Raw genomic sequence first — 27231 nt, forward strand, 5'->3', positions numbered from 1 at the left:
GTACTTTCTTTTTCACATGACTATATTAGCTAATTACACTTTATTATAACAATGTAAATTGATATGCTAAGTTTGAAGTTGGTGGCTTCCATAATTTGGGTGAAATAAAAAGTTCAGCCCATGATCAGAATGTTTAATTTGTACAGGCAGAAGTTTGATCCAATATCAGTGACTGCTAAGTGAGCATTTTTTCAGAGATTGTATATGTGAAGGTTACACAGAAAGCAATCTCTCAGTACCTCTATTAGGTAGGTGGGTTACAGAGCACAACCAAGAAAAAGACTAATTCTTGTTTTCTGTGAGAAATCTAGAAATAAAATTTGAGTGGAAAGATTTTCACTTAAACATTCTCTTCTTCTGTGCAGTAAGCTAATTTGATATGATTTTCTTTCGCTTAACAGTTATAAATGCAGCTAACATGATGTACAAATGGGAATAGAGTTTGATTTTGGCTTCTTGGCTTATTACTATTATGATTGAGCAGAATACAATAATTGGCAAGTAAAAAGAAAAAGTAGTCCCATAAAAGGGAGGGGGTGATGACTGAGATAAGCACAATCATAGTTACATTGTAGATCAACAAGGCTGACTCTATGCTATAATGCAAAGTATCAATTCCAATGTAATATTTCCGATGACACTTTTGTGTCCCACAGACATTTTCATAGAAAATAAAAATGTTGTTTGGCTGGATGTTTGATATCTTTACCTGCCTATTTAAAAAGGCAAAAGTTAAAGTACAGAGATCATCTTGGGAAACTAATGGAGCGGCATAGATAATTCTAAATAGTTTGCCCAGTGATAAATGTTTATTTTATCACTGGATATATGTCCATAAAAACCTATGGATATACATTGAAAACTTTAAAGCCTGGGAAACCTAAGCATAATATCTATAAACTACTAGTGGGTAGTGTGATTTAGCATATTCGTGAAACTAAGAATTGAACAGTATATATATATATACACACACATATACATATATATATATACATACACATATAAAAAACATCAACTACTAGATGAAGCCTATTTTTTTTATTTCAAGTGTTAATGGTAAAAAAAAGTTCAGCACAGCTGTTTTATTTAAAAACGTGAAACTACGTTACTCTTCTAGTTCAGCAAGTAAACACATGAACCCAATGTCCTTTAATGACATAATAGTTGAGATTTGTAAAGTACATCTTATGAAGACCCGTAAAATTAAAGAACTAGCTTAAATTTAGTGATTACAAGAATTCAGTATTCACAGCTTTAGTTTCTTTTTTCTTCCTCTTCCATCAGGAGTACCATCCAATTTACGCTTCTGTGTCTGAATCAGAAAAGAGAAAAATTGAGTCTCAGCTCTGAGAATTTTGTTCATGATTTAAATTACTATAAAGCTATAGTGAGTTTAAAAACATTTTATAATTTGTTTTTCATTATATATCAAAATTATTATTTTACAAAATCATAATTAATATGGGAAAAGGAGTTTAGAAAGAAATATTGCAAAGGCTATCTTAAAATCCTGCTCAATTCTACGCCATTTAGCATGAAGTAATATAAAAATGTGATTAATCCTACAAATCTAGACTTAATGTGTGCTGTTTAAAAAACTAGATTAAGAAATTATAATTAATATGGATTCATAATCTTTTCCCATTCATATTATCATTTATATCATTTTCTTTCATCTGAATCTTCAGAGTTAAACAGAATTTACACTAACCAAAGATGGTTTAGGTCCACGTTTCTTCTTTTCTGCCTTCTCTTTTTCTTCTAATTCCATATTTTCTCTTTCAATCAAAGTGATTAAGGTATTACATCTTCTTTGTAATTCCTGAATCAAGGGCAAACGAGATTCAATGGTATAAAGAATTTTACACAATTACATTATGTTATTTCTATTCTTCTCCACTGTATAGATGCCTCCACATGTAAGATAAAACTTTGGAAAAATCTGTAGAATAATCCTTCCAGCCTTTCAAAATAGCCATGTTAAAAGGCTACTTGTCAACAGTTTACATCTACTATGTATCTGGAACTACAGCTCCATTTCTTGGGAATCATTATATTCAGCAATGAGATTTTATGGTGATGTAAACACCTGGAAGGTAAGTGATTATCTACCACCGTTCCAAGAACCCTGTAATACTGAACTATGGAAATGAGCTTCCAAAGAAAAAGAAACATGTACATCTGAATGAACCATTTCTGAAGAATAAGTACAAAGTTCCGATATTTATGCTAGAAGCAGTACAACATATGGAAGGAACTTCTTTTGATGGGATGGAAATGAGGCAGAGAATAAAAACAGAAAAAATGCATAGTTAATAGTCATTATACTACTTCAATAAAAGTGAGTGTTCCTTTTGGGTTACAATTACATGAAGCATAAAATCTTCACTATGTATGTCCCTAGTTAAGAATAAAGAGCTTCGTTGTTTGCTTGCAGGCATTTCATAACCCAACTAGATAAAATCATCATCATTTGCACCAAGCAGCACATTCCGTTCAATATGCCTACTTATTCTCTTGTAATGCCTCCCATTCTAATGAATAAAAATACAAAAATTAATTCACTTCTTGCTAAACTGTGCTAACCAGTGCCAAACTGAGCAAACCAAAGGGAAATGGAAAAAGCATAGACATGGCCATGTGATTTTCCACTTACTGACTGCTTTGTGTAACAACAGAGCTACCAATCCCAATTGTGGTTGGTAAATAAGGACTACTTTAAAAAATGTTTTATTACACAATTACTATGCTGTTCCAAACATACAATTGGATGGACACATTTTGGCACTGGTCAAATTCTATGTTTCAGTGGAAGCTGGTAGAACCTGTACCTCATACAACATTAAGCAGGACCTATTTCTGCAAAGGTGAATGAATATTTAATAATATTTTTAATGTTTATAGATTTAAAGTAAGGAAATGAAAAAAAATTGTACAGTCACATGAAAAAGAAAGCAAATCATATTTGGATTTTATGTATCAGGAAATACTAAAAATCATCTGGTCCTTAGCAGTTCTTTAAAAAAAGGTAAGTACAACCTCAGACGAACAATAAATGATATATTACTCCATATCCTCATCATCATATATGAAACATTGAACTCCAAGAGAATGTACCTTCTTTTTCATATGAGCGTACGAACATTTTCTGCATCCAATTAAAAAGTTAAGAAACCCCTCCCCCAAATACTATAAAGTAAAAAATAACATAAAATACAAAAAAGCTGTACTATGTTTATCCATAAGGGAGTTAAAACATATTAATTAAAACAAATACTCAACTATGAGCAAGAACGAGAGAACATTGCCATACCCTCCCTCCCATGGCCCTTTATAGGTTATAACCAGCATTAATAATTGTACTAGGAAATTTACAGATAACAAATGGTGTATCCAAAGGAGAGATGCTACTCTGATAAATCAGGTTTCACTTGTTACATCCAATCTAACATTTTTCAGTAACATACAGTTCTTGACTTATGATCATTTGTTTAAAAACTGTTTAAAGTTATGACGGCCTTATGTTCCATTCTCAAAGTTATTACTGGATTCGTTTAACAACCATGTGGTTCGCTTAATGACTATGTAATTTATTTAACTAACACAGTGATTTACTTAACAACTGCAATAAAGCTGGTCATAAAATTGAGTTTGATCATATGACTCAATTAACACCACCACATTGTCTGAATTTCTGGGCATGACTGTGGTCATAAATCAAGAACGATCTGTAAGAAATAATGTTTATCTACAGATAATAACAGCCTTCTCTATCCACAAATTGGTTTTCTCATTTTTTGTCTTTTTTAAAAAAACAAACAGAAACTAGTACATACCATTGCAGTTCTAGACTTGAGGAACCAGTCAAATCTGAACTGGGGAGAATTTCGAATACACTGTCTCAATTCATCATAAACATTTTCTTTGTCAAATCCAAGCTTATGAAGCATACAGATCAAAAACCGATCTTCTTCTTCTGTGTAATTCTTCCCTTTGTTAGTACCATATGATATCCTTAATTGGTGAAAAGGTGCTTTGTATCTGCCAATCTAAGAAAAAGAAGGAAATCAATTTGGCATGATGTAAAAGAATATGTATGTATGTATGTATGTATGTATGTATGCATGCATCAGTGACATGCGGTGAGGATTATGGTTGGTGAGGCAAGAGCGTGGCAGCGGCGAGAAGCAACGTCCCCGCCGCTGTGTCCGACAGGCGTCTCGTGTTTATGTCGTACGCATCTGTCGTACACAGCAGCGGGGACAGAGGAGGTGGGAGGGCAAGGCGGCAGAGTGCAGCAGCGGCAAGAAGCAGCGAGAAGGGAGCAGGTAGGAGGCATGGTCGGCAGTCGCCAATGCCGTAGATGCTGCTGTGACTCTGCGAGATGTGGCCGCCGCTGTCACCGCTCGGTGGCTCCTCAGGGACGGTGACAGAAGGGGCTCCGGCTGCCTGCACCATCTCCCGCCCATCTTCCGGGACTCGCCCAGCCAGGCGTGCGGCACTTTAAAGTGCATGCTGCCGCCCCGGTGATACAACGGGCTGTATGGCCGGGCCCGAGGCGGCGGTATGCACTTCAAAGTGCCAGCGCGCCTCCTGGCCATAAAGCAGGACGTGTTTCACTCTATGGTGGGGCGTGGCAGCATGCCCTTTAAAGTGCCACCGTGCCTTCCGGCCATTCAGCAGATCCCGCCATAGAGCGAAACACGTCCTGCTTTATGGCCGGGAGGCACGCTGGCACTTTAAAGTGCATACCGCCGCCCCGGCCATACAACGGGACCCGCTGTATGGCCAGAAGCCGGCGTGTCCCGCTCTATAGCAATAGCAATACAGTTAGACTTATATACTGCTTCATAGGGCTTTCAGCCCTCTCTAAGCGGTTTACAGAGTCAGCGTATTGTCCCCAACAACAATCCGGGTCCTCATTTTACCCACCTCGGAAGGATGGAAGGCTGAGTCAACCCTGAGCCGGTGAGATTTGAACAGCCGAACTGCAGAACTGCAGTCAGCTGAAGTAGCCTGCAGTGCTGCATTTAACCACTGCGCCACCTCGGCTCTATGGCGAGGCGCAGCGGCATGGCTTTAAAAAATAAAATAAAAAATAAAAAAGTGCCAGCCCGCGCGCCAGCAGAGCCGGGTAAAACACACACACACTACTTATAATAAAACAAATTACAATTACTTACAAATAATTTTGAATTCCTCCTTCCTGCCCCCTCCCTCCAACCCACATACCTTTTCCAGCTGTGTCAGAGGATTTCAACTCTCCTCTTGTCCGCCACAATGAAAATGTAAAAAGAAAAAGGCAAGAGCTGCTCTAGCCGAGCTAGGATAGTTGCTGCTAGAGTCACCACGTGGATGACTCTGCTTAACTGTTTAAAAAAAGCCTCTAAACAAAGTGCCCTCTGCAGGAGGAGGCGAGAGAACCACGTGCCTCCTTTACATAAGGAATTTTTCACCTTTTAACCCTTGCTTAACTCTGCTCAAGTAATCATAAAGCTAGAGTAAAGGAGGCCCATGATTCTCTCGCCTCCCCCTACAGTTAAGCACTAACCAGAGTCATCTATTGTGATTCTGGCAGCAACTACCTCTGCCTTTTTCCTTTTAATTTTGTTTTTCTTTTCATCATGACAGTGGTGAGGCCCTGCCTCCCCTGACTGCACGTCCCTGGTATGCATGCATGCATGTATGTAAACATATAAAGCATCAGCCTTCAGTAAACAATATCACAATGTCAGAACATCCCAATCTGTTCAATATAATGGGTCTTTTTATTAACTGCCTTAATTATAAACTTACTAGTTCTGTTCAGATGTATACATTAGAAGGCAGGATGAAATAGGGCAATCTGACATTTAAGTCCCAGTGGGTTTCTTAATTTGTAGGAAAGCAGCCTTCCAAATATTTAGACATTCTTTCAAAATTTGAACACTGGACTGGGGTTTCAAAAGATCACAAAAACTAATACATCTTAGTCTTTGACTAATGACTACATTTGAGTCCAGAATTTTGGTCATAAATTGTTACAGTCAATAAGCAGGTCACCATGTGATCTGAGTTGATTTTACAACTGTTTTTCCCCCCAACAGTTGTTAAGGTAATCACTATGGCTGTTGAGCCAATCACCTGGTCATTAAGAGAACCACATAGTTGTTAAAGTGTACCAGGAATATAAAATCCCTACTTTTGTCATTTTCTGCCAGAAGGACCCAATGATTACATAGGCAAAGGTAAAGGGTCCCCTCATACATATGTGCTAGTCGTTTTCCACTCTAGGAGGCAGTGCTCATCTCCATTTCAAAGCCGAAGAGCAGCGCTGTCTGAAGATTTCTCCATGGTCATGTGGCCTGCCGAAGGCTCACGGAACGCTGTTACCTTCCCATCAAGGTGGTCCCTATTTTTCTCCTTGCATTTTTACGTTTTTGAACTGCTAGGTTGGCAGAAGCTGGGACAAGTAACAGGAGCTCACTCCATTACGCGGCACTAGGGATTCGCACCATCGAACTGCCAACCTTTCTGATCAACAAGCTCAGCCCCTTAGCCACTGAGCCACCACGTCCCTTTGAATGGTTACACATAGCCTCTCAAAGACCTCTAGAATTTGCTATCCATTGAATTTTTAATGAAAAGTAAGACTACAATACATAGCTGGATAGTAATATTGATTGCATTAAATTGTAATTAAATCTATCCATAAAATAAAATTTATTTTTACCCTGGCCTTTTATTTTTCTAAAATTATTTAGAAAGGCTTGCACTCCCCATACTCCACACTCTAGAATGTTTTCCCTGAGTAAACACTGCTGCTATTGTTCTGTACAGTGAGCAAGGGACAGCAATTCATCACTTTCAAGTACAGGTAGTCCTCGACTTACAACAGTTCATTTAGTGACCATTCAAAGTTACAATGGCACTGAAAAAAGTTACTGATGACCATTTTCACACTTATGACCATTGCAGCATCCTCATGGTCATGTGATTTACATTCTGATGCTTGAAAACAGGTTCATATTTATGACGGTTGCATGTCATGTGACCCTCTTTTGCGACCCTCTGCCAAGCAAAATCAATGGGGAAGCCAGATTCACTTAACAACCATGTTAATAACTTAACAACCGCAGTGATTCACTTAATAAATGTGGCAAGAAAAGTCATAATATCAGGCAAAACTCACTTAACATTTCTTACTTAGCAACAGAAATTCTGGGCTGAATTGTGGTGGTAAGTCCAGGGCTACCTGTATTTCTAGAAGCACACAATGAAGCCATGGAAAAGTAGGACCTGAAACAAAGAAGTGCTGAGAAATGCTAATGAAAGGTTCCCAATCTTTTAGTTAACCAGAAAATATATCAACCTTACTTTCTGAAATATGGAAAAAATAAACAATAAAGTAACAATAAAAAAGGTCATGGTTATCCCAAAGGTTCTTTTTCAAGAGGCAACTGGACTTCCTGGTTTTTCTTCGAAGACATTTTGCTTCTCATCCAAGAAGCTTCTTGCAATGACAAGTGAAATATCTTCAAAGAAAAACCAGAAAGTCCTGTTGCCTCTTGAAAAAGAACATTTGGAACAATAAAATAGGAAAGACAATATTTTAAAAACAATAGTAACATTCCTTATTAATATTTTAACATTTTTCTTCACATAATAAAACTTAAAAGGCAATTTACCTTAGTGTCAAGTGCTTTTTTAATACTAATTCTCCTCTGAATTCGAGCTTCACCTCGTTCAATTTGCGCCATAATCTTTTCTATGTCCTGAAGCTCATTACATCGTTCCCAGAAAACAGCTGAAGAAAGTAAGTAATCTATTAGTTTTGTCTCACATGCTTGCAAAGGAAATCCTAGCATTCTTTAAGTTTGATAATGGATTTGTAGCCTTTCATTATGATGGGGATCAACAACCCTTTTTCTGAGGTTTGAGGAGATTTTTTGATTTACTTCCACAAGCTTGTCATAAAGCACAGCCTTTAACAGTGACAAACTGATTTGTGTGTATTTTAAAAGGGCTGGTCCTTCAAGCACCTGGTTGGTCCCACTGCTGGGACATCTAACTCAGGGGTGTCAAACGTGCGGCCTGCGGGCTGGATGCATCATGTGCTGGCTCCGTCCCCGCCCGGTTTAGCAAAGGGGGAAAAGTGCTGATACGTCTTATGACAACACAAGTTTGACACCCCTGATCTAACTCATCTTATCCCATTAAGAGGTGATTATGCTAGTGCCTCATACTTTCTTTCCCAACAGAGAGTTAAAGTTAGCTCAACATGTTCAGCAAAGAAGATACAAAATGAATATTTTAACTGCTAAAAGGACTTAGATAAAACTTTTATAATATGGTCACAATGCTGCAGGATTACATATAATTTTAAAGTCTTCATACAAACATTTGTATGTTCTTCAAAAGAAAAGTAGATGGAATATAAAAGAAAAAAAGTACCCATATTTCGGCCTGCTGAACTTCAACATAATATGTAAGGGACTGTATGTGTATACTGTGATACTGTGCCTGGTGTTGGGCCCTACTGATTTTGTGGTTCAGGAAATCTAGTCTGAAATCTCCAGAATCAATAAGACAAGAGCACTCACACGGAGTTTTGAAAATCATCAATATAGTATCATTTTTTGCAAGTTTTCTACGACTAATGAATATTTTTGGGTCAGTTGGCTAGTTGAGTGCCAGCTTTGAAAAAAAGCAAAATGAGTTTCTTTTGCACAGATGTGCTCATTATTGTAATCTATATATTCTCTTGATTTCCTTTGTGGATGATCAGTGTGCACTTAAAATGCACAAAAAAGCTCTATGGTACTTGGCTTGCTAAGGCTAAAATTGTGTACATGCAGTGTTCATGCTCATTCTCCCAGAATAAAGTGAAACTCTTCTGCAGATATTTGGCAGCAAGCCAGTGGAAGCTACCAAAAAGAGGGGCAAGAAGAGCAAATTTGCGAGCTAATCTTCAAAAGTTGTTTTACTGTTTATAGTAAATGTTTTACTATTCTATTGTTTACTGTGTACATTTTAGTGTTACACTTACTATGGATGTTTTACTGTTTGTAATGTTATACATACTATGGAAATGAGTCAAGTGAAAATGGCAGCATGCATCAGTATTAGACTGCATCAAACATGTATCAGACTGGATTGTTAATATTTCTTTTCTTATATTATTTAAAAATTGTGTTACCAGAATATTCAATGACTTCCTCTGGAGTTTTTCCTTCTACTTCTCGAGCTATATTTTCAATGTCATCACGACCCCATTTTTCATTAGCTTTAATGAACTGATTGAAATCTCTTTTATTCCAGTTTGTAAATCCCTTCAAAAAAAAAAAAAAAAGAAGTTGTTCAATATTACTGTCCTTTAGAAGACAAGGCTCAATTTGGTTGTTGTTGAACTTGAAGCTTGAAAAATTACATTATCCAGTTGAGGATAAACTCTGATTCTTCTAAGTATTTTTAAATATGTTCCATAACGACACTAATGGAACTAATGAAGTCTGCAATTCTTGCCTCCCTAGGGCATAATCATAAATCCTTTATGACTGAATAACCATCCTCATTTCATTCAAGTTCATTAACATTCTGGTCATTCTCATACTGTAAAAGCTACTCCAGAAGTATAAACTTGATTAGAACAGGTCAATAGTACCTTTTGGGGGGGGGGGGAATACCCACAAATACCACTTTCCCTTTTCTGGATTTCAACTCAGGAAAGGACAATAAAGATTTGTTTATGGCATTTTTATCCAGCAAGTTTTGACAGAAGCAATCTATGAATGATGGGAATAGATAAATTTGTTGAATTTATTCAACAGTGCTGAACAGTATTTAAGAGTAATAAAAATTGTCTCAATACTTGGACTGGAAGATACTAGTTTCTGGAACTCTTAAGCCAATATTATTCTGATGAATAAAGCAAAGAAAGACTCATATAGAAAACAGTTCAGTTAAACAATTCAAAGACATTTTCAAAAAAGAGGCCAATAGAAGACGTGACTGTATTGACTAAGTTTACAAGATGCAGTTATTGACAAAACAATGTCCATCAAATTATGGAGTCATAAGTTGCAGAACAAAACTGTAGTTCAATTTTGCATTCCTTTACAAGAACTTTTTTCTACACCAACTAGTAAGTCTAGAAAAGGAATTAAGGGGGGTTTATAACTTACCTGAGTAAGTAGTTTTTCCTTTTCATCTAGTTCTTCTTCATTAAGTGGTTCAGCTTCATCAATTTTAATTTGTTCTTCCTTTTGTGTCTGAGCTGCATTTGGCAAGTCAGGATTACGAGGTACCTAAGGAGTTTATATTTCTATAAGCAACTAGTTCATATGCTCCAAAAACATTATAGTTTCTTATATAAACCTCTAGTTTTACTCAGAACATATGGCTTTACTGTCATATAGTAAAACATACGGAACTTTAATTTTTAAATTGAAAAAGCAAAACATAAATGATTAATACCTTATATCCAATAGTTTTTCTATAATAAAGAATTTCTTTTTCCAACAATTCAAACAAACGTGGTGGAAAGAATTGGAAATCCTGAACATTAGGTTGTTTTGGAGGTCGTGGGGCCTTTAAAAAAAGACACATTAACATAATCACTTAAGTAACAGAAGTCAAGCAGCATTTAATTTCCACATAAAATACAAATTACTTCTATTTTATGCTATTCCTCACTCCCTGAAAGTGTCTCCCCACTGATACATAGGTGTATTTAATTGTTAATTAATTGAGAAAATCTATACAGGAGTGGTTTAATTTCTGCAACCTCCAATTCTGCTTGATTTGATGAATGAACTGATATATTACATTATTCTTTTAAAGGAATTGGAAACTGAATCTATAGGGAAGAAACCTTTTTTCTATTGTATCTTTAATCATTGTCTCAAGAGACATAGATGGAAACAACTATGATAAAAGCACAAATAAATCTGCTTTAAATAGTTTACATTCCAAAAATTTCATCAATACAATATGGATAAAAAGGTAAGGTAAATATTCCCCTTGCACATATGTGCTAGTTCTTCCTGACTCTAGGGGGCGGTGCTCATCTCCATTTCAAAGCTGAAGAGCCAGTGCTGTCCAAAGACATATCCGTGGTCATATGGACAGCATGACAAAACGCCAAAGGCGTACGGAACGCTGTTACCTTCACACCAAAGGTGGTTCCTATTTTTCTACTTGCATTTTTTACCTGCTAGGTTGGCAGAAACTGGGACAAATAACGGGAGCTCACTCTGTTACACAGCGCTACAGATTCGAACCGCTAAACTGCCGATCTTTCTGATCGACAAGCCGAGGGTCTTAGCCACTGAACTACTGTGTCCCTGACTGGATACTGATGTGTATAAAACATTTTAGGAATAAGTTTACAAGCTTTTTCTAATTATTCTATTTTTAACAAGTTTCAATTACACTCACCTTTGGTGCTTTTGGTTCACTGACACGAAGAGCTTCCCTAAAATAAGCATCAACAGCATAGTTGGCTTTTCTTTCACGTTTAGGTGGCTCGATCCATTCCGTGAATGCCATCTGCAACATAGGGTACTTTTAGAAAATTGTATGGGAGTATCATAAATGGACAGTAAAGTTAACCAACATATTGAAGGTAAATAAATACATTACCTTTTGTTTCTCTCTGTAATCTTCGCCTTCAAAGTTATACACACTAGATTCGGTATCCACTGTAAAGTTTCTGAGTGAACTTTCACCCATTTTGGAAAGTTTTTCATTCATTTCCGCAGTCTACATATATAAAGAGATTTTAATTAGTGTTTTGTAACACTCTATCATCAAGTCTGGTTTTCTAATAAAATCTGAATTAAGAGAATTAGTATAACTTTTTCTATTAGTTCCTAATATCCACTCACTTTCTTTGCACCTCTTTCCAAAATACCGTCAATGTCTTCATCTGTAATTTCACTCTCTTTTGAAGCAAAAACATGGGTAGCTCCATGTCGAATCATCTGCAACATTTCATCTTTTCCCAATTTATTCAGATTCTGATCTACTAGTCTTCCTATATATATATAAAAGAGAATATTCTCAAGAGGCTGATAATTTCACAAACAAGTTTTTAAAACAGGCATAACATGCAATTCTTTGACCCTACAACATTTAACTTGTGTTTTGAAGCTAAAAAAAGAATTTATAAAATTATTTCTGTACCAAAAGCTGGACTGCGATTAAAACAATAGTGTAATATTTCATATTAAATAAATACAATTTTCCAACATTAAACACAACATCTATACTGTGTACTTTTGTCTTCCTCATCTCATATATATATATATATATATATATATATATATATATATATATATATATATATATATATATATGTGTGTTACATTTTGTTGTATTTGTGCTGATAAATAAATAAAGGGAGACTAGTATAGATCTATTTCAAGCTATTTAGCTCTCATCAGCTAGCTAAAAAGAAATCTTATATTACGACGTAAGGAAGATAGTAACAGTAAAATTCAAAACTGTAACAATTAATTGCACATTTATTCAAAATCCAATTTAAAAACCTTTTTAGTTAATGTTAATTCAACAAAATTGTTGAACATGATCCAGTGATACCAGGTTTTCAAAGTCTGATAGTCATTTATCAAGAACCTTAGTAACTAGTAACTTAGTAAACTCAGTAAAATTTAGTAACTACTTCACTGTTCTAAGTAGATGGTAATTCCTGTGTAGATATTGAAAGAAGTAATCTCAGTAAGGTATTATCACAAAGCACAAAACTGCAACAGATATCATTAAGATATCATAAACTTATACAAAAAGATGTTCTTGTAAGAAACCCAAAATGGATAATAAACACTTTTGTCTTTTATCTAAAGTTTTTCATCTTTAGATCAATGACCTTAATTATTTTTTCTCTCCCTCACAAACATACACATATACCAGTGGTGGGTTTCAAATATTTTAAGAACCTATTCTGTACGTGTGGCCTATTTTGTTGGCATGGCTTGGCTGTTATGTGACCGGTGGGAGTGGCCAACTTGTAAAATGTGATGAAACTCATTTAACAATGCTCTTGCTTAGCAACCAAAATTTTGGGCTCAATTGTGATCATAAGTTCTCTTTCTTTTTTTTTCTTTCTTCCGTCCTTCTTTCTTATATCTCTCTTTCCCTCTTTCTTTCTTTTCTTTTTCTTCCTTCCGTCCATTCTTCTTGTGTCTCTTTCTTTCTTTTCTTCCTTTCTCTTCCTTCCTTCTTTCTTGTCTCTGTCTCCCCCACTTACTTTCTCTTTCCTTCTTTCTCTCTCTTCTTTCTCTCTTTTCTCTCTCTCCCTCTTCCTTCCTTTTATTCTCTCTTACTCTTTCTCTTTCTCTCTCTCTCATTCCCACTCTCTCTCTCTCTCACACACACATACCTTCCAGTTGGAGAAAATTTCTGTTTTGCCAGCTGGGAAGCTGGCAAAGAAGCTTAATTTTCCCTGCCACCTGCAGCTCTTGGAGGAAGGAGGAAGGAAGCGAACCCCGGGCCTCATCACTGCCTCCTTCCTCGAGAGCTGGGGACGGCCAGCCTCTCCCGTCACTGCACCCTTCACTCGCCTTTCACCCAGAGGATCTGCCAGTGGGGTGCCTGCCATTTCATCTCCCGAGAGAAGCTGAGGAGGATGGTGGCAGTGGCGCCTGCTGCTGCTCTTCTGCTGCTCCCGGTAATGCAGGCTTCTTGGAGGAGAGCATTAAGTTGTAGGCGCACCGATTCCAGCAGCTGCATTTTCCCTTGAAATTTGCTGTCCCAGCAACCCGAAGGGAACAATCTCCTAGCGGCATCTCAGGCGCTCCCACCCTTAACCGCGAGAGAGTGAGGGTGGCTGGGTGCAGTTTAGCACCTCCCGGCTCCCCTCAGATCGAGGGGCCCTGCGCGCCTGTCGCTCACATGGCCTGCGTGCTTCCAGCAGAAATGGGAAGCGTGGGGATCTTAATGTAGTAGGGTGGGGGAAGTTGGAACGGGAGGTTAAATAAACAAATTTGTTTCGCTTCCTTGCACGGCAAGAGAGAAAGGTGCCTGAGACGCTCCTGGGAGAATGCCCCCTTCGGATTGCTGGAACAGCAAGTTTCAAGGCAAAATCCAGCTTCCTTGCGCGGCAAGAGAGAAAGTTGCCTGAGACGCCGCTGGGAGTATGTCCCCTTCGGGTTGTCCCCTTACCGTCCCTCTGCCGCCCCCCTAGCCTCTTAGCGCCTCCCTAAGTCACCCCACCGCCCCCCAGAGGGCAGTACCACCCACTTTGGGAACTACTGCTCTAGACAAACGTTTTGGGTATATTTTCCCATTACAGTACTTAGCAATCATTTTTTATTTTGATGCATTTCTTTTAAGTTTGGATATATTTAGCTTACTGATCACATATGGTATTAAAAAACAGTGTAACATTTTTACCTTGTTGAATAACTATGGAATCTAAGCGAAGTTTCATTTCTGCTCTTTCTACTATTCTTTCTTCTATAGTGTTGTCTGTAATAAATCTGAATACTCTAACAGTCTTTGTCTGACCAATTCTATGCGCACGATCCTATGTAGCAAGAAAAAAGGAATATTCAATTCATAAAAATTACATTTTTGTAATATAAACAATGAACAATTTGTGAACAATATTTCACCAGAATAACTTTTAGAAGTCTAAATCTTTACAACTTAAAAATAGTATGTAATAATTACCATGGAAAACTTATTTTAATGAAATAGTTTTTATCAAAAATCCAGGCAGACAAGCAAACATTGCTGCATGTTCAATATCCCTGCAAAAAAGTCAGATTCAAACACAAGATTTCATACTAATCAAGCTTACCATAGCCTGAAGGTCTACTTGTGGGTTCCAATCAGAATCATATAAAATTACAACATCAGCTGTAGCTAGGTTGATTCCCAAACCACCAGCCCGTGTGCTCAACATAAAGAGAAACTTGGAACTGCCAGGTTCGTTGTATGCATTAATGGAAGCCTACAATTAAAAAAAAAAGGTCAATTCACACTGAGTGTAAAGACAAAAAAATAAACCTCCTGAATCTGCATGCTTACTTGTCTTTCATCATGAGGTGTTTGTCCATCAAGTCTGCAATACTCATAGTTTCGCCACATACAGTAATCTTCTAATATATCTAACACTCTTGTCATCTGGCTGAAGACTAGGACTCGTGATCCTATTGCATGAAGAAAGAATTTAAAAATTGTTACTCAAATAAATTCTTCTAAATAAAGTTTATGAAGAACTGAAATTAGTAAGTATACTCATAATGCAATATATGATCTGAATAAACTTAGCTATTAGAAATCCTTGAAAATGTATAATATATAATAAGCAAATTATAGAAGATAATTTATAAACAGAATTACTTTTATAATATTGTAATTCTATAAAAATTAATAGCATCATTATTTGTATGAAGAGTTAAAGCAATTGGAAAGTTTTCTTGATTTTTATCCAATAATTTTTAGCAATAAGATAAGATAGTTACCCTGTTCTTTCAATTTTGGCAACAATTTATCCAAAACTACCATTTTGCCACTATTGGTAACCAAATGCATATCTGTTGTATAAGGGGGACCAGGCTCTGCTCCATCAAAAAGGTATGGATGATTGCAACATTTTCGTAACTGCATAAGAATGTTCAATAATCTCATTTTATCCAGTTTTCCAGCAGAGTTCAATATATCTATATCCTTCATTAAGATTCTTGTGTACCTGTATTGAAAGACAAAGACAACTGAGTCTCTCGGTCCTACATTAACGTAAGGCAAATATTTCAAGATTTAATAATAATAAAAAGCAATCAGCATGGAGAAATTATATTTATTCAAATACTAATTTTAATTACTTACCATTCCCTTTGCATTTTGCTGAGACCAACATATATTTTAACTTCTTTTTTTGGAGGCAAACTTTTCTCTACTTCAGCTTTTATGCGACGTAACAAAAATGGTCGTAGTACCTGTCAAGTATAATAAATAATATCAAACAGTAAAATAATTTTATTTTATACTACTGGATAAATTTCTCTTTTAAAAGGATCAGCTTTTCAAAATAATTGTGGTTCTAAGGCCTTTATGCATGCAGCTGAAGAAACAGAACGTTGGTCTTACCTGAATGTGTCTTTTCAGGGGAAGTGAGGGAGTGGTCACGTGTGGGTATTCTCAAAGCTTGATTGGTCTAAGACTGAGAGTAAAACTTCTTAAATACTCCTTCCTGCCTTTCTAGCCCAGTTTCCTCGAAGGCGAACAACGGAACTGCAACAGATACAACCAAAAAACAAAAACACCCGCCGGGAGAATTCCCGGCCCTCCCCTTGGCCCCACCCAAAGAAGGGCGGGTCGTGACCACTCCCTCTCTTCCCCTGAAAAGACATGTTCAAGTAAGACCAACATTCTTTTTCCAGTGGAAGAGAGGGAGTGGTCACGTGTGGGACATACCCAAGTTCAGTCCCAGGGAGGGAAACAACCAAGAACTATGACCCAACGGGAGCATCCACTGTCACCCTCTGCAAGACCCTCCGACCAAAGGAAGCATCCGCCGAGGCGAGTGCATCCAGACGATAAAGTCGGATGAAAGGCATGGGAGAAGCCCAAGTGGCTGCCCGACAAATGGCTTCAAAGGGGGCCCTCATGGCCCACGCCACCGTGGTCACGGCACTCCTAGTCAAATGGGCTGTAATGCCTGATGGGACAGGGTGCCTCGATGCCCCATAGGCTTCCACAATCGCCTGACGCAACCAACACCCAATGGTAGCCAAAGACACCCTGGCCCCCAACGTCCTAGGTTGGAAAGAGACAAACAAGGCCTCTGACCTGCGGACCCACGCCATTTGACAGAGATAAATTCGCAAGGCACGATGAACATCAAGGCAGTGCCAGAGCCTCTCCCTATCGCTAGAAGGCCCTGGACAGAAATCGGGCAGGATGATTTCCTGCACCCTATGGAAGGGAGTGTTCATGTTCAGAAGAAAGGTAGGATCAAGCTGAAAGACCACCCTATCCTGGTGAAAATGACAAAGATCCTCCTTAGAGGAAAGGGTGTCCAGCTTCAAAATACGCCTGGCCGAAGTGATGGCCACCAGAAAAGAAACCTTAAGGGACAAGAACCACAAGTGAACAGACCAGAGTGGTTCGAATGGAGACCCCGTCAACGCGCTGAGAACTAGGAACAAATCCCATGTAGGGAACATGTGTATGGGAGGAAGCTGGAGATTAGCCGCCCCCTTGAGAAACCGCTAGATCAAGGGAACGTGGGAGAATGAAGAAGACCCCACACCCCCAAGACTGAAGACAGAGTCACCACCTGACGGCGCAGAGTGTTGTGTGACAAACCCCCATCCAGGCCCTTCTGTAGAAAGTTCAAGACGTTGGGGATAGTGGCCCTGGCAGGATCAATGCCAAGAGGGGAACACCACCGAACGAAAGCACTCCAGGTGGAGTTGTAAATTCGGGTAGTCGACGGGCGTCTAGAAGCCTCGATGGTGCGAATAACCCCGGAAGACAAGTTCGCCCCCCTCAGGAGTCGCCGTTCAAGAGCCAGGCGGTCAGAAGGAGCCACTGGGTATCCAGGTTAACCAGGACCCCCTGGGGCAAGACCACCTCCTCCTGTGAAATCCTCCATAGAGGAGCCGCTGAGAGCTGGACTAAGTCCGCGAACCAGGGTCTCCTGGGCCAATAGGGGGCCACCACAATGACCAGAGCCTTCTCCACTACCACCTTCCTGAGGGTCCCCGGAATGAGGGGAATGGGAGGGAAGGCATAGAGCAGACCCGGAGGCCACCCGCTCCTGAGGGCGTCCATGCCCTCCGCTGCCCGGGACAGAAACCGAGTGAAGAACCGAGGCAACTGCTCATTCGCCGGGGTGGCAAAGAAATCCACTAGCGGGGTGCAAAACCGCTGACATATCTCCTGAAACAAGGACAGGTGAAGCTGCCACTCGCTGTTGTCCAGAGTCGCCCAACTCAGCCAGTCCGTCTGGTGGTTGGACAGGCCGGAGATGTGCTCCGACACCAAGGACGACAGGTGCCTTTCCGCCCAGGTGCCGAGTCGTAGGGCCTCTAGCCAGAGCCCAAGAGTGGGTCCCCCCCTGACGATTTATGTGGGCCTTGGCTGCCACATTGTCCATCAGGAGAAGCACGTGGAAGCCCTCCACCGAGGTCTGGAAGTGCAGCAGGGCTAAGCGAGCAGCCTTCAGTTCCAACCAATTTATATTGTGTCGGAGATCTGAAGCTGTCCACCTGCCCTGGGCCAAGGGGGAGCCCAGCAGAGCTCCCCAACCGAACAGACTTGCGTCCGTGGTCACTGTCACCCTGTCCGGTTCCCAGAAGCAGCATCCCCGTCGAATGGCCGGGGAGAGCCACCACCTGAGGGAAACCTTGACCCCCGCCAGAACGCGGAGGTGTCAAAGAGAGTTGCTCATCCTTCCCCTTTGGAAAGGGATGGGTTCCCACTGAAGGGGTCGGAGATGGAGCCTGGCCCACAGAACTATCCCTATACAAGAGACCATCTTGCCCAACAACTGCGACAACGTGAGGACTGAAACTGACCGACTTTTGTGTACCCTTTCTGCCAACAGATGTACGCTTTTCTGACGGTCTGGGGACAGACGAACTACCCCCAACACTGAGTCTATGACTGTCCCCAAGTGAAGAATGCGCGTGGACGGAGACAGATGGCTCTTTGGAAAATTCACTGAGAAGCCCAGGGCCTGAAGACTCTGAATGGTAAGCTGATGGTCCTCTATCGCTCGGGGGAGGGACCCCGCCTGAACTAATACATCGTCCAGGTAGCATTGGAGCCTTATCGGGATGGAGCAGAGATGAGCCGCTAGTGCCACCAGTACCTTCGTAAATGTGCGCGGGGCGGAATCCAACCCAAAGGGAAGAGCTCGGTACTAGTAATGGCGCTCCCCGTGGGAAAATCTCAAAAACCTGCGATGAGCCGGGAGAATTGGAATATGAAGGTAGGCCTCTGTCAGGTCTATTGATGCCAAGAAATCCCCCTTTCGGATGCCCTGAAGGATAGACTTTAGAGAGGACATCTTGAAGCGCCTGTAAACCAAGAATTGGTTCAGATGCTTGAGGTCCAGAATTGCCCTCCAGCCCCCCAAACTCTTCGGGACCACAAACAGGTTGGAGTAGTGGCCCAGCCCCCTTTCTCCTCGGGGAACTACCTCCACTGCCTGTATGTCGAGAAGGTATTTTATGGCCTGATCCATTAGGCAGCGGCGCTCCAGGCTCCGAGACGGAGGGAACGACCGAAAGAGATTCGGGGAGGTGGAGAGAAACTCTAACCTGAGACCGTGACTAACTGTGGACCTGACCCAGGCGTCTGACATGATCTCGTCCCATCGATCCACATAGAGGAGCAGACGGCCGCCTATGGGACGACTCATGTTCGAGTCACTTCCCTCTGCGGTAAGGGTGACCGCCGCCCCCTTGAAAGGGCCGTCATGACTGGTGTTGAAACCTGCCCCTGTCCTGGTAGGATGACCTGGAATACTGCCTGTCGGACCTGAAAGAGGAGAAACGTTGGTGATGATCATAGTCAGGAGCCCTATAAGACTGTCTACAATAAGGATGAGACCATGTCTTTGGCTTTTTTGCGTTGGATGGGAGGACCTTTTTCTTGTCCTTATTCTCGACAAGAATAGGGTTGAGAGCCTCCCCAAAGAGATTGGGACCCTTAAAAGGGGCAGCCGCCAGATTCCACTTGACCTTGTTATCCATCTGCCAATTCCTAAGCCATAAAAGACGGCGGGAGGTAACTGAGGTGGCTAACGCACTGGACGCAAAATTGACTATGTCCAGAGTTGCATCTGCCGAGAATTGAGAGGCCGCAATGATTTTAGTCAGATCCTGGTGGAGCCACTCATCCTGGATTGGGATGCGATCCTGGAGCTGGTGCAGCCACATGAAGGTAGTACGGTTGAAATACAAAGCCGCCGCCGCAGACGTTATGTCCCATGCAGTGGCATTGAAATTTGTCCTCAGGGCAAGCTCAGTGTGCTTATCCTCAGGTTTTAACTTATCCGCTGCATCCCCGGACACCACCGGGGACGAAGAAACCAAGGTAGCAATAGGAGTGTCGATAATGGGCAACTGGATGGTTTGGGCAAAGGCCTGTTCCACATTGTAGTTAGTTTAGTTTAGTTAGTTTATTGGTTTTGTATGCCACCCATTCCCGAAGGACTTGGGGCGGCTTACAATAAAAAGGGAAGGGGGATAAATAAGACAAACAAAAATTTAAAATATAACAACATTCACAATTAAAGTGGGGCTGGATACTTCAGCAGCCCCAGGCCTGCCGGAACAGCCAGGACTTAGTAGCTTTTCGGAAGGCCGGGAGGGTGGTAAGGGTCCGGATCTCAACGTGGAGGTCGTTCCAGAGGGCCGGAGCTGCAACAGAGAAGGCCCTCCCCCAGGGGGTCGCCAGCCGGCATTGGCTGGCAGATGGAATCGGGAGAAGGCTAAGTCTGTGCGATCGAATTGGTCTTTGGGAGGTAATTGGCAGGAGGCGGTCTCTCAGGTAACCAGGTCCGATGCCATGCAGGGCTTTAAAAGTAACGACTAGCACCTTGAAGCGTGTCTGGAGACCAATGGGCAGCCAGTGCAACTGGCGGAGGATAGGTGTAACGTGGGTGTACCTAGGTGCACCCACAATCGCTCGCGCGGCTGCATTCTGGACTAACTGAAGTCTTTGAACACTCTTCAAGGGCAGCCCCAGGTAGAGCACGTTACAGTAATCCAGTCTTGAGGAGACGAGGGCGTGAGTGTAGATGTTAAATAGGAGGGGGGACAGGACCGAACCCTGCGGCACTCCATAGTTGAGGGGCCTAGGGGGTCGACCTCTGTTCTCCGACCAACACCGAATGCGACCTGTCCGAGGTAGGAGGAGAACCACCATAGGATGGTGCCTCCCACTCCCACCTCCCGTAACCGTCGCAGAAGGATATCATGGTCGATGGTATCGAAGGCCGCTGAGAGGTCAAGGAGCACTAGGATAGAGGAGTGACCCCTATCCCTGGCTCGCCAGAGATCATCAATCAGTGCGACCAAAGCAGTTTCCATGCTGTAGCCAGGCCTGAAACCAGACTGAAAGGAATCCAGATAATTGGTTTCATCCAAGGACTGCCGGAGTTGAAAGGCCACCACTTTCTCAACAACCTTCCCTACAAAGGGGAGGTTGGAGACTGGACGATAGTTACTTAAAATGGCTGGGTCCAGAGAGGGCTTCTTCAGGAGGGGTCTCACCACCGCATCCTTTAGGAGGAGCGGGAATGATCCCTCCCGGAGAGAGGTGTTAACTATCCTCTGGATCCAGCCACGTGTCACCTCCCTGCTGGTCGAGACCAGCCAGGAGGGCCACGGGTCCAGTATACAAGTGGAGGCACTCACCGCTCCCATAGCCTTGTCCACTTCCTCAGGAGTGACAAGTTGAAACTTGCTCCATAAAATCCGCTCAAGACCTTCCCCCGGTACCTTGGCTGGTACCGTGCAATTGGAGTCCAGATCTGTCCGAATCCGAGTGACTTTATCCGTCAGAAACTGAACAAATTCCTCAGCTCTACCTTGTAAAGGGTCGCCCGCCTCCCTCCCTTTCAGGAGGGCACGGGTTATTCTGAACAAGGCGGCTGGGCGTGATTCAGCGAATGCAATAAGAGCGGCAAAATGCGCACATTTCGCCGCCCGTATTGCCACGAGATAGGTCCTGATAAAGGCTCTCATCAGTGCTCGGTCTGATTCAGAGTTACTGGCCCTCCAGCGGCGCTCTAGGCGTCTCTTTTGGTGCTTCATCTCCCAGAGTTCCTCGGTAAACCAAGGAGCCCTCCTGGATCCGCAATCTTGGAGAGGCCGCAAAGGCGCAATCCGGTTTAGAGCCCCCGCCGCCACTGTATTCCAGGCAGCGACTAAGGACTCCGCCGGACTGTGGACGACAGCGTCAGGTATTTCTCCAAGCGCCGTCTGAAATCCCATAGGGTCTATCAGGCACCTGGGGCAGAACCACCTACTCATTTCCCCCTCCCTACAGTGGGGGATTGATTTCCGAAAGTCAAGCCTCAGTAGGGAGTGATCAGACCATGACAAGATCTCAATGCCCTTCAAATCTAGATCACGTCTCCACTGCTCCAAGAGGAATACGAGGTCCAGCGTGTGACCCGCTGAGTGAGTCGGACCCCAAATTACTTGGGTCAAGTCCATGGCTGTCATGGAAGCCATGAACTCCTGCGCCCCATCAGAGTGCTCGCCAAGCAAAGGCAGGTTGAAATCCCCCAGCACCATAAGCCTGGGGAACTCTACTGCCAGCTCGGCTACTGGATCGAGGAGCGAGGGGAGGGCTGTTGCAACGCTGTTGGGAGGTAGGTATGTTAACAACAAGCCCACTTGACCCGCAAGGTCCAACAGAAGAAGCAGCGGTCATTGCTTCCTGGATTAGAAAAATTGGAAGGGCGAGCCCACTAGTTGGTCAGGACCTCCATAAACAAGGGGGGAGCAGGAATTTCCTCCTTGTTCGTAGCCGTGTTGGAAAACATGGCCATGTCCCGGGATCCCCCATCCCAATTTTAGTGGTCTTCCTCGCCTTATTCAGGAGTGTCTTGAACATGGCTGGGGCAAACAGGCCCGAGGAAGACGGAGGATTGGGAGGGGCCGCATCCTCGTCATGAGGATTCTCCTCCCCCATGACTGAGGCCTCGCTAACCATGGATGGGGAGGAAGCCCTATACTGGTGCCGGCCCGGCCCCCCTTGTAACATAGAAGAATGGGAACTCCTGTCCTGCTGGGCAATGCCCTGAGAAATGGCTGCAGAAATAAGCCATTTAATACCTTCAGGAAGGTGTTCCAGATTCTCCATGTCCCCATAAGAAGTGCCAGGCCCCTGAGGTGCCAACCTGCGTGAAGAACAAGGCCCTCTAGATGTCCCCTCCAAGGGATCCACTTACTTGTCCCTTGCCAGACTCAGGGAAGCCGTAGGGGAAGGGGAAGGAGACCTCCTTCGCCTGGAGTAGCTGCAGGATCTGGCCTGGGAGCCCAAGGAAGAAGGGCTGAAACCTCGAGGCGAAGATTGCCCAGAAGGGGACCTGATCGGAGACCTGGACCTGCTAGCTGAGACAGGCCTGTCTCTCAGCCCTGGAGAAAGTCTTTTCAAGCGCCTTATGCTTCCTGGCTTCTTGTCTCGTGGAGGCCATAGAGGGGCACTGGGCTTCCAGGGGCCTTACCAGGGACTCCCCAGGTCTGGGACCCTGCTCCACTTCTCCCCGCAATGGGCCTTCTGTCTGGCCCTGGGGAATTCCTGATCCCTCCTCCATACTCCCCACTTACGTGTCCTGGAAGGTGCGGAAGAAGAGCAGGCCTCTGTAGGCCCCACCGGAGCCTGAACCCCCAACGATAAGCAGTAGGACTAGGCCGATCACCCCCAGCCTGGGCCTCGCAATGGTCGTGCAAACGAGGAAGGCCTCGCGCACATGGCGGCAGCCAAAATGTCTCACAAATGGCTAGCGAGGCCAAACCAGGGGCCAAAATGAACAGCAATGGGCGTACCCGACTATCTCAGCTGTGTGCTCCACGATCCAGGGGGCCCCACGGCACAACGGCTCACACACCCCCTGAAGCTCAGGCTGTGCTGGCCCTTTCAGCGCAGCATGCAACAGCTGCCCAAATGCAAACGGAGGCTCCGCAAACCTCGTAGGTACTTCGAGCCACTAGAGGAGCCTTCTGTTGGGCCTGCCAAAGAATCATGGCCCCTGCGACAGCTGCGCTGGAGCACAGCACCCCCGCAACCCCAGGGACAGGTCTGAGGCTCCGGGCCCACAGATGGGAGGGTCAGAACCCCCCACAGTCCCACCACCACCGGAGGCAGAAAGGACTGACCCCTGGGCCGCAGCTACAAATGGAATTTTAAGTAAATTTAAGCAAATTTAAAATGTCCAATTGAACCAAATATAGTAAGCCAATTGAAGCAAAATAGGAAAAAATACACACTATCTCTCTACCCACAACTCAAGCAGTGCTTGGACCAAGAGACTGAGAGGAAACTGGGCTAGAAAGGCAGGAAGGAGCATTTAAGAAGTTTTACTCTCAGTCTTGGACCAATCAGGCTTTGAGAATACCCACACAAGACCACTCCCTCATCCACTGGAAAACTCAACTATCACATAACATTTCTGGAAAGAAACATAGAGGAAATTAAAAGTCCCAATGACCATGAAACTATTTGTGCTATTTATGGAATTGAAAAATGTTTCAGTATCTGCACCAACAGCATCTCAAGCAAAGTTTAGAGGCATGTTTTATTACTTTCCAGGTAGAATAGCAATAGCAGTTAGACTTATATACTGCTTCATAGGGCTTCCAGCCCTTTCTAAGCAGTTTACAGAGTCAGCATATCGCCCCCACAGTCTGGGTCCTCATTTCACCCACCTCGGAAGGATGGAAGGCTGAGCCAACCTTGAGCCGGTGAGATTAGAACCGCTGAACTGCAGATAACAGTCAGCTGAAGTGGCCTGCAGTACTGCACCCTAACCACTGTGCCACCTACATATGCTACATAGAGTGAGAGCTTTGTAGTAAAAATAGACCAAAGTTAGTTCATTTTTTAAAAGAAACTCACCATGTGAAGCCGTTCTACTAATTTTTGATCCCCAAGACAGTTGTTTGTATCGAACCATGAATCAAAATCCTGCATTAAAAAACATGCTTTATAATCAAATAATTCACTACCAGCAAATCAGCATTTAATATACTATTCCTTGCCCCCACATATAATAAATACAAACAGAAGAATTTAACTTTATTTAAAATTTTAGCTTTCCAAAAATATGTTTCAATCCTCTTTCAATTTCTTGCTAAAATAATGTAGGAATGCTGCTAACATACATGTCAACATTTGATATGAGATAAATGAACATACTCCCACTCTTCTCACATTATCTATAATTTCATATGACACACTGATACCGATTATAGATAACACAATAATCCTTCGTAATTATTTTTAAGATATACTAAAGCTATAATTTGATTTCCACATTATAAAGTAAATGTAGCTATCAGTGAGGAAAAATTGAAATAGCACTAAAAGTCAGGCTGATTTCCAACCTGCAAAATAAAAACACGGTATTAAACAGCATTATTCTCTGGGCATCTTATACTCTATAAGACTGAAGAGTTATGCTTATGAAGATAACAACCATCAATGATACAGTTATTTTCTACCTTGCTAGAAATGCTTCTTTTTCAAATGCTTTAACAGTTTTATAAAAAATATTTTATTTTCAATTTTAAATATTTATTTCATACTGAACAGCTCACAGTGCCACATTATTATTGTTGCTGTTATCTCATTGAATTCAACTAATAAATTCCTACAGAGCTGGTGCTGTTGCTTAAAACTATTTAAAGAGGCAAATCTGAACCTGTTCCCTTTAATTAGTTTTCCAAATGATGATCATTTTCCTATTTCTATTAGCAATTGGGATACAATTATTTAGATCAGGATCACTGAGGCTTCATCCACAAATTGCTTACCAATCACCTCATCTACATAAATGTCATATCATCTTTCATTCAGCCGTATTTTTAATTAAGATACCATTAAACATTACAAATATTTTCATACATTACCTCAGCTGAATTAAAGACATCTGGCAATAAAAAGTTAAGAAGTGCCCACAGTTCATGCAGGTTGTTCTGTAATGGTGTTCCAGTTAACAATAACCTATTTGTAGTCTTAAATTCCCTCACAATTTCTGACAACTGAAAGAAAAAGAATTACTATAAACATCTGACAGGAAAGAAATCTGCAAAATTTAAATTCTTACCTAAATAGGATATTTAAAATTACCTTAGACTTTTCATTTTTAATCCTGTGGGCTTCATCAATAACTAGGTATCTCCAGTTAAATTTTTTGAATACTGATTTCTCTTTAATGAGCATTTCATATGATGTTACACAGACATCCCATTCTCCTGGCAACAAAACATCTCTCACGAAAACAGCCTGAATCAGAGAAAATATTGAATTAAATTTTTTAAAGAAATAATCATTATTATATCACAGAATCTTTATTTTATGGTTAGTTATTATTAAATACATCCATATGTGACCCTGATAATTTCAAATCTGTTACCACTTGTTTCCTAAAATTAGATATAATATAATTTTAATGTACCAGGGAGATTCAGGGTTTCATACAGAAGTATAAACTCTGGATAATTTGTAACTCTGCTAAAAGCTAATTCAAAAATTCACAAACTGTATTGCATCAACATTCTGACCAGGATTTCCAACAGGTCATGTCAGGAATAAGGGTGTATTTTAAAAATAATAGATAATCAACAGTCCTAATATTAGCTAATTTAGCATTAATAAATATAGCAATACATTTTCCTTTGATAAACAGGACTAAATTATAAAAATTTGCCAATTAATAAACCATAAGTAAAATTCAAAAAGCCACCTGAGAAAGTAGCCCATTCTATAAATGGCAATACTTATCTAAAAGCATTTATGTCAGCTAGAAATAGATTTCAGTTTAACTTCCAATACTGTACACAAAGTTTAAGCTCCCTAAAATAACAATAGCAAAAGAACTTAGACATATACTGTTCCATAGTGCTTTACAGCACTCTCTATAAACAGTTTACTAAGTCAGCATATTGTCCCAACAATCTGGTCCTCATTTTATTGGCCTCGGAAGAATGCAAGCCAAGTCAATCCTGACATGTCAGGATTCAACTCCTGGCTGTGGGCAAAGTTAACCTGCAATACTGCATTCTAACCACTGTGCCACCACGGCTCCTGGCAAAAATGCATTTGCCAAATAGAGATATAATTGATAAGAAACTTGAAAGTATTCCATAACACTTATTGCTTGGGGGAATACAGTAGGACATGGGTAGACCTTTAGTGACTTCCCTGCCAATTGATCATTTGAAGTTATGATGGTGCGGAAATGTTACTTTATGACCATCACAGTACCCTTGCAGCCATTGATTGCCATTCAGGCAGTTTTCAACAGGTGTTTACAACTGTCACAGCATCTAGGATGTGATCACCAATTCACAACCTATTTCTGACAACCAGAGTCAATGGAGAAGCCAGCAGGAAATCATTGTGATGTCTCACTTAATGGCATGTCAGTCACTATTCATGAAATTTCACTTACAAATCCCTAGTACTTTGCTATGGGCAGGTAGGCTAATTGTCACTGAACATATATATGACTAGTAGAGAAACACACTTGAGTTC

At 41.7% G+C, this 27231-nt stretch overlaps 1 protein-coding gene across 1 annotated transcript in view; it reads right to left on the bottom strand.

Moving 5' to 3' along the window:
• Nucleotides 1–1023: 1023 nt before the first annotated feature.
• SMARCA5 (SNF2 related chromatin remodeling ATPase 5) overlaps nt 1024–27231 on the bottom strand; it is a 34846-nt gene continuing 8638 nt past the window's right edge. The window contains exons 7-24 of the mRNA XM_087724344.1: nt 25825–25980; nt 25605–25736; nt 24592–24660; nt 15835–15944; nt 15471–15697; nt 15034–15155; nt 14804–14956; nt 14395–14527; nt 11868–12016; nt 11623–11742; nt 11419–11529; nt 10456–10569; nt 10164–10286; nt 9179–9311; nt 7668–7786; nt 3837–4049; nt 1712–1822; nt 1024–1312 (exon numbers count right to left, since the gene is read on the bottom strand). Of these exons, the coding sequence (XP_087580470.1) occupies nt 1247–1312; nt 1712–1822; nt 3837–4049; nt 7668–7786; nt 9179–9311; nt 10164–10286; nt 10456–10569; nt 11419–11529; nt 11623–11742; nt 11868–12016; nt 14395–14527; nt 14804–14956; nt 15034–15155; nt 15471–15697; nt 15835–15944; nt 24592–24660; nt 25605–25736; nt 25825–25980 (2361 nt within the window). The 3' untranslated portion in view covers nt 1024–1246. The remainder of the gene's footprint in view (nt 1313–1711; nt 1823–3836; nt 4050–7667; nt 7787–9178; nt 9312–10163; nt 10287–10455; nt 10570–11418; nt 11530–11622; nt 11743–11867; nt 12017–14394; nt 14528–14803; nt 14957–15033; nt 15156–15470; nt 15698–15834; nt 15945–24591; nt 24661–25604; nt 25737–25824; nt 25981–27231) is intronic.

The sequence above is a fragment of the Thamnophis sirtalis genome, unplaced genomic scaffold, assembly GCF_051295495.1.
Source record: "Thamnophis sirtalis isolate CommonGarterSnake01/CBP01778 unplaced genomic scaffold, rThaSir2_p1.2 scaffold_10, whole genome shotgun sequence".
NCBI lineage: Eukaryota > Metazoa > Chordata > Lepidosauria > Squamata > Natricidae > Thamnophis > Thamnophis sirtalis.